The sequence below is a fragment of the Peromyscus californicus genome, unplaced genomic scaffold (assembly GCF_007827085.1).
Source record: "Peromyscus californicus insignis strain IS unplaced genomic scaffold, ASM782708v3 Scaffold_11__1_contigs__length_118956290, whole genome shotgun sequence".
Taxonomy (NCBI): domain Eukaryota; kingdom Metazoa; phylum Chordata; class Mammalia; order Rodentia; family Cricetidae; genus Peromyscus; species Peromyscus californicus.
This window is the reverse complement of record NW_026294402.1, coordinates 22,783,182-22,790,891: the sequence shown is the minus strand read 5'-3', so window position 1 is coordinate 22,790,891 and position 7,710 is coordinate 22,783,182. Positions and strand designations below refer to the sequence as shown.

The window sequence follows — 7,710 nt, the reverse complement described above, 5'->3', positions numbered from 1 at the left end:
AAGCTGAGAGCTACGTAAAGGAAGATTGCTAAAGAAGCATGAGTGAATATAAAATACAGGGATCCCCAGCACTCCCTCAGGAAATCTACTCCACCCACCCAGCCCCCATCCCAGTCTACGCCAGCATCCCTTCAAATGTGCTGGACTCTGCTGTACTACCTGCTGTACACAGCAGTAGAACAGCAGGTAGCTATGTACCCCCAGCACCAGGCCTGCAAGGTACCCAAAATTGGATGGATGGATGGATGGATGGATGGATGGATGGATGGATGGATAGATGGATGGATGCATGGATGGATGGTTGCATGGATGGATGAGGGAGGGAAGGAGAGGGAGGGGGAGGGAAGGAGGGAGGGAGGGAGGGAGGGAGGGAGGAAGGGAGAAATGGCAAAGCATCCACACCAACATTAAGGCTGGTTGGTGATAAGATGTCTCTTTATTAGCACTTCAGCAAGAAGATTCCAGTATCATCATTGGTGGTAACCAAGGGCTCAGCCTCTATAGTCTTTCTGCTAAAGTCTGGTCACCCTTCAGGTCAAACACAAGGTGGATCCTTTTTGGACACAGGCTGTTCATTGATTCCGGAGGCCTTCAACCTGGGAATCAGAGATGTGCTCCGTGAGCGCTCGTGGAAGTGTTCAGCCAGCTGAAGCCAGGATCTGCTCCCCATCTTCACTTACAAGTTCCCTACTTTCTGTACAAGGGTTGTCTGGATCAATGAGAACCCTTGACAAAACACGCCCTGGGCAGGAGCTGTCATACAGGCAGCACTGAATAAATGCTAGCATTGTGTTTTGTGCTGCTTTTTAAGCTTCCAGCTATGTGTCAACCATGTCTTTCATCCCCACCCCCACAGCAGTTACCAGGGCATCTCACTTGGACAGGGCACAGTGGCTGCTTCAACCATGGTCCTTGTTTTGGGATGGTTCCACCCCCAGCCTTCCACTTCCCAGAACTGATTCAGCATTCAGTTATGGGTACTGCCATGTGTGAAGCACAAGGAGAGGATGTATGGCCAAAAGTCCCTGCTTGTGGTAGGTTCAAATTCCATACACCCTCACTCCTGCTAAGACTCTGTGTCTCAAAGCAGAGTTAGGACAGCAACATCCACTCCCCACCCCTCACAGACCCCTCACTCAGGGAAATGTAAAGCTCCCCATGCTAGGTCTCCCTTCCACTGCCAAGGCAAGACACCCTATCCACCCAGACCATTTACCTATGGGTCTCCTCACCTTAGCAGTCTGAGCAAGAAGTTCTGAAGCTTGGGTCATTATATGAGTCACACATGAGGTGAGACACGCTGCAGAGGACAGAGGAGAACAGCAAGATGGGAAAGAGCCTACCATCAGAACCTGCTTAGACCTAATACCCAAACCACAGCACAGGGCATGAGCTGGGTGGAAAGCACAGGCCTGAGCCTGTATAATCACTGCGTGTAAACTTAATTGAAGTCCAGGAAAGAAGCCCTCAGCCTGGAGCCATGGCAGGCAGGCACCAAAGCTGAAAAGGCCACCACAATGTGGATCACAAAGGACAGAAGCCCTGGGAGCTATATGTTCCCACTCATGTTAGAGCCAACAGATGATTGGAATGGTCAGCTAACTCTGACGTCATCTCCACCCACATGGACCCAGGTAGGTATACAAGGCACCTCATCTCAGGAACTTACCTTCGTCTCACTTCATCTATTCGGTCCTGCATGACATCTTCTATCATTTCACTTGGTACTTGGAAGATGCGGGTGTGGCTGGAAAATACCATGACCACGTGAGATTTTGAGTTGCTTTTCATAATGGCTAAGCCTAGCAGGGCTACTGAGATTGGGACTATAGGAACAGTAACAGTTAACTCCAGATCCATGAGCCTGAGAGCCTACCCCTGACTCTACCGTTTCTTAAATAACAAAGTGCCTCTCAGTCACCCAGCCATTGTGTGACAGCAAAGTGTTCCAAGGAGATACAGGGAAAGAGAAGCTGGCTGCCAGCAGGGTGATGGAGGTGTGGAACTCCCCCTTCCAAATTCCTCTCTCGTCTCATGATATACTCTTAGGATTACCATGGCACAGCACTACAATTTAGCACTGTGGGCCTTACTTCTCTGTGCTAACATTGCCTTTCCCTCTCTAGTCTACTTCCTGTTTTTTCTCCTGTCACTTCCCACTCCTCCCCTCCAGAGTCCGGTAGCCCACCAAATAACGCCCTGCATTGTCTATGGTGCCCTGTTATGTTTGAGACACAAATTCTGTCTGGCCTCCCCCTCTGCCCACAGAGAGAGGAGGGATATGATTGTGATTACAGTTCCTACCAGAAGGAACCAGTTGGAGCCCACAGAAGGAGATGAAGCAGGCAAGGCTGACTGTTCCCACCCTAGGGGTAAGGGGCTCCTCAGAAAACAGGGGCCTCGGCACTAGGATGCCCAGGCTACACAGGCTCTCCTTTTCTCTGCAGTTCCCCATTTCTCTGAGAATAGTACCCCCATTAAAGAGCCATTCTGAGCAAGCAGCCCCCTGGAGATCTTCCTGAGATGATCTGGCAGCAATAGCTAATACATGTGCAGCCTGGGCCTCCAGTTGCACCCTCAGACCCTCCTCCAGGCCTCCCTAACCCTACCTGTCTGCTTAGCGTATGTCCATGAAATGGGGGGGGCTGTGCTTTGCTCTTTTTTCCCCCCTGCAGACCAGCTAGCAAGTACAGGGCAATGCATGCACACCCACTAGAAGAGTGAAGGGCCAGTGCGGCTTCGTGAAAGGGGGTCACCCTGACCACCTACTTAGCAGAACTATGAAGAAAATTCCAGAATCAGTGCATTATGGGAAAGAGCAGATTGTTCATTTCCAATCTCCACTGAAAATTCAGAATGGAAGAGTTATACATAGATACACCACGGATGCTTCACACCTGCCTCAAACATCTTAAACTACTTCTATGGCCAAGGTTGAAGCAAGGTAGGAAGACCAGGTTGGTATGGTCCAAAACCGAGGAGAGTAATGTTTGTAACTCCAGAGTCCATCCAAATTGAGCAAGGAAAAGCTGGGATTGCAGTCAATAATGCTAAGGAGCCTCAGTGGGTTTCTAGAGAAAAATCTCTTCTCTGGGGGGCTCTGAAATCCCACCATCGGTTATCCCTCCCTAGAAGAGTCAGTGCATACTTGAATACATTGTCTCTGGCGAAGGAAACTGGTGAATACCCAAGTCCTGAAGCGAAACTAAGCTCGCTGAGAAGTGCGGCTTCCTCAAGGGAAGCGCAAAGCTGACAACAGAAGCAGCAGCGAGGGGAAGGAGGGAAGAACAAGCCCTTTTCACACGTGGGTTAGTTCAAGGAAGGATGGGATGATCGGGCCCAAACACTGATGGATTCAGGAACACACAGAAAATAGGAGGACTGGGGTGACTTCAGACCCGCCTCTCCCCCACACCCGCTTCCTCTCCCCCATTCACCTCCCCCTCCCCACCCGTGCCTCTCCACCCCCTGCCCCTAAAGTCTCAGCATCTTCCCATCTTCAGGACCAAGAAAGGCTGTGAGAACGGCCTGCGCCAAGGTGGCAGGAAGGTGACAACATAGCTTTGTCACACAATTCCTGCCTCTGGTGCTGCGAGACCTCTGCACTGCAAAGTCGCAGAGGAGGGCTTCGGCTTTTGCGTTTTAAGAGCTTATTTTCTTTTCGCTCTTTAAAGTGCTGCCACTTGTGAACAATTCAAGTGCAAAAATAACGGGAATCTGAAACACATTCAGAAGCATTTAGGAAGTGGAGAGCAAGCCCAGTCCCCCAACTGCAGAAGTCATTTTAAAATGTACGACTGTGGGGAGGGGCTGGGTCCTGCCTCAGCTGAATGTACCAGGCTTAGCTGCCCCCCCATAGGAGAACTTACCCTGTTGGAGGAGGGGAGGAGGGGTGGGGAGGGAAGATGGGGGGATCAGGAGGAGGGATGAGAGGGGGATCTGTGGTTGGCATGTAAAATGAATTAAAAAAAAAAACTTAAAAAAAAATATATATGAATGAGCTAAGCTTTCAAGATAGCAAGAATATTCCCTTAAGTCCCCAAAGCATGACTGAGGAATTTCTCTGCCAAAGGAGGTGGCATCTCTAGATGTTTGATCCAGCCGGGGACCCTGGAGAGGGCCTGGTGCCTTCTCAGTAGGCTGCCCTGCTCCCTGGGTACTGTACCTCCATCTTATAAACTGGATCCTTGTTCTCTCCTCCAGGACTTCCTGACTAGGGTCTGATAACATATCACACTTGGAGAGAGGATGCTTCACCTAGGAAACCCAGATTGAATACGTGTGGTTATTAGCCAATGTGGACACCCACAGCTGAAATATGCTCTTTGCCCAGGGTCCCTCACCTCACGCTGTCACCCTCACTTTCCCACAAACTCCCAGTTACCACATCTCTGGTCACATGTATGTCGTGTCCATGAGTGGGAGGGATGTTGGTAGACATCTTCTCCTTTATGCTCCGGGAAGCCTCTTCTTCCGTCTGAAAGGTGAATAGTTTCCCTCTTGAAGTGCCTGGCTCCATCTGATCTCTCTCTAGTCCCCCTCTTCTCTTGCCTCCCCTGTGCTCCTCCCATCACAACACAACACACACACCACTCTCACTCCATTACTCCCAGCTTCTGCACAAAGCACCTCCATCACTATCCCTCTATGAATCTCTGGGACCTCACCTAAGCCTGTGGCCCTATCCCACGGTACTTCCAGTACTGCCTTGAACAGAATTCCCTCCTCTAGGATGTTTGGTAAGTCAGGAAGTAGTGATGCCAGCACTTCTCTTACCAACACAAAACCCCACATCCTCTCGAACATTAGAATGAATTAAACTCAACTCCAGGCAGGGAATTTGGTAATAAACTTGAGTTTCTCAGTTGTATAGAGAATGGAGTCCTAATTCCTGTCCCCTATTGATACCTGCACTCTAGAACTTTGGGGACTGAGTCATAAAGGAATTCACTCACTTTGTTCAACCAATGCTGGACTATGGATACAGCTTCACTTTCCACAACTTCAATGTCCTGGAACAAATTGGTTAAGATGATGACCTCAGAAACGCAAGAGACCCACCCTCCCCACTCCCACCCCCACCACTGCCATCCAATGTGATATGATGTGTGGTGTCTGCACCCCACAGGAGTGCAGACAGAGCGAAGAGGGAGTAGGTACCGCTCCATGTGGCCACCATCACCCACCGAGTTTGTCTTTGGTGGGAAGGGTAGCCCTACAGTTTTCCGGGCGAAGATGTACACAATCCATGTTGTAATGATCATCTTCAGGTTTACAGAGGGCCTTCTTGGCTCCCTCCTTCCATGGAAGCTGCCCGAGAACTCCTATGGAATAGGAAGGTTGTGGAAGGGAAGTACCCTCTGATTGGTTAGCAAGTGATGATGTGACAATGACCTCCTTCAACTTCCAAGGTCAGAGTGCAGATGGAAAAGAGGGGTTTGAAGAGTTCTTCCTTATGACAGCTCAGAGAAGGGGGTGCATAGGAGATGAAGATAAACTATGCCCAGTGAAATCCATGGGGGAGATACAAAGGCGATTACCTAGAGCATAGACAGAAAGTCTCAAGGTGGCTCTCTATCTTAAGCAATGCTAAGTAAAATTTTTCAAAAGAAATAAAAATATTTTACAAATCAAAAGAAAAAATATGGTTGAAGCATCTGAACCTTTTAGACATCCAGTCAGACCAGTGTCATGGTTATTTCTTAATCATCTCTTATGTGCAAGGGGAAATGAAATTGTTATCCACCTCAAATCGCCCAGACAAAGAAGCAAATGTCAATTAGGGATAGTTTAATTTTTTTGCCTGTCCTCACTACGCACACAACTCAGATCACTGAAAAGCGGTTCAGGGCCTGAGGATCCGGCTCCGTCAGTAAAGTACTTGCTTTGCAAGCATGAGGACCGTTTGATCCCCAGAACCCAAAAAGTGTGTGTGTGTGTGTGTGTGTGTGTGTGTGTGTGTGTGTGTGTGTGTGTGTGTGTGTAAAAGTAGCTGTGTCCCACGGGGTACTCAGAAATTATGACAGCTTCCACTGTGTCTATCCACCAACCTCAGAATGGCTACCAAAACAGAGGTAAAAAGCACAGCAGGGAAGCCAGGCAGCCATTAGCGGCTTAAGAACTGCTGCTCCAGAAGACCTCAGACCAACACTCATCATGTGAACACAGCCTAAACCAGCAGGTAAGGGGTGAGGCTGGCGAGATAGCTCAGAGGTTGAGAGCACTTGCTGCTCTTCCAAGGGACTCAGCTCCCAGCACCCACATCAGCTACTCAGAGCCACCTGTAACTCCAGCTCCAGGAGACCCAACACCTCTGGTCTTGAAGGGCACCTGTGCTGGCTGATTTTATGTCAATTGGACATAAGCTAATGTCATCTGAGAAGAGGGAACCTCAACTGAGAAAATGCCCCCACCAGACTGGCCTATGGACAAGCAAGCCTGTGGGGTAGTTTCTTGAGTGATGGTTCATGTGGGAGGACCCATAGATGACATTGTGGATGGTGCCACCCCTGGGTTGGTGGCCCTGGATGCTGTAAGAAAGGAGGCTGAGCAAGTCAGTAAGCAGCACTCTCTGTGGCCTCTACTTCAGTTCCTGCCTCCAGGTTCTTGGCCTGCTCTAGTTCCTTCTCTTCAGTAATAGATTGTGATGTGGAACTGTAAGCTGAAATAAACCCTTTCCTCCACAGGTTGCTTTTGGTCATAGTGTTGCATAACAGCAACAGCAAGCCTAAGTAAGTCAGCACCTGCACTCATGTGTACATACCCCACCACCACCACCACACACACACTTTAAAATAATAAAAATAAATATTTAAAATAGCAGATGGAGTGGTTTGCCTGAAACCCTGGGCCCATTAATGTGCCATAGCGATTATGTGCTCATAAGTCTTCAAATAACTGTTTAAACAGTAAAACATCGGTATAACTCAAAACCCAAAAGTACATGAAAAGATTCATTCAGAGCTTTATCTCTTCCATCAATCCTTCAGCCTTCTTCCAACTCATTTCAGAAGTCATTTTTCAATAGTTTCTAAGATACATATCCTGTGTTTATGCTGTCAGAATCAAGCAGACAAATCCATCTTTGCTTTTTTACTATTATACTAAACACCCATTTAGCAAATTCCATAAATATATGTAAAAAAAAGAAAAAGAAAAAGAAAGAAAATATGCCTCCTCACCCAGTTGCAGATCAAGACACTTAAAAGGTGTCTAATACCCAGCAGGTGTCCAGCCGGATCCCCCACACAGCTGCTCACCTCTGCTGCCACAGAGAGGATCTCAGCCTTGCTTATCTGCTTCCTGGCTCTGTAGTTTTGTTTTTATCGGACATTCTGTACACATGAAAGCAAATCATGTCAGACCTGACTTGGGTTTTCACAGTGCAACATTCGCCATAGATTCTTTCCTTTCCCTACAGAATATTACTCCTTCATACAGATATACAGCATTTTGTTTATAACTTGTCTAGTTGACAAGCAGATAGATATCTCAAGTCTAGGGATATCTATACAAATAAGCCTTCAAAGAACATTTGCAAAAAGAAAATAGAGTAAACATGTTTCTTTTTTTTTTTTTTTTTTTTTTGGATAACACTCTAAGAGCAAATTGGTAATTTCATGTTTAATTTTTTTCCTTTTTTTTCCTTGCAGTGCTGGAAATGGATCTTAGGGCATAGTGCATGCTGGGTAAGTACTCTACCACTGAAAT

The 7,710-nt window shown here is 47.7% G+C and overlaps 1 protein-coding gene across 2 annotated transcripts; it reads right to left on the bottom strand.

Annotated features, from left to right (window-relative positions):
- Window positions 1–1,233: 1,233 nt before the first annotated feature.
- On the bottom strand, window positions 1,234–5,264 carry Spata19 (spermatogenesis associated 19). 2 transcript variants are annotated; one of them, XM_052727442.1, is made up of 6 exons: window positions 5,187–5,264; window positions 4,956–5,012; window positions 4,385–4,477; window positions 4,166–4,257; window positions 1,670–1,747; window positions 1,234–1,300 (listed from the first exon to the last, which is right to left on the bottom strand). In XM_052727442.1, the coding sequence occupies exons 1-6, from the start codon at window positions 5,262–5,264 to the stop codon at window positions 1,234–1,236; spliced, it is 465 nt and encodes a 154-aa protein (XP_052583402.1). The 2 variants fall into 2 exon arrangements, with proteins under 2 accessions (XP_052583402.1, XP_052583412.1); XM_052727452.1 differs by lacking the exons at window positions 4,956–5,012; window positions 5,187–5,264 and adding an exon at window positions 4,777–4,806.
- Window positions 5,265–7,710: the final 2,446 nt, after the last annotated feature.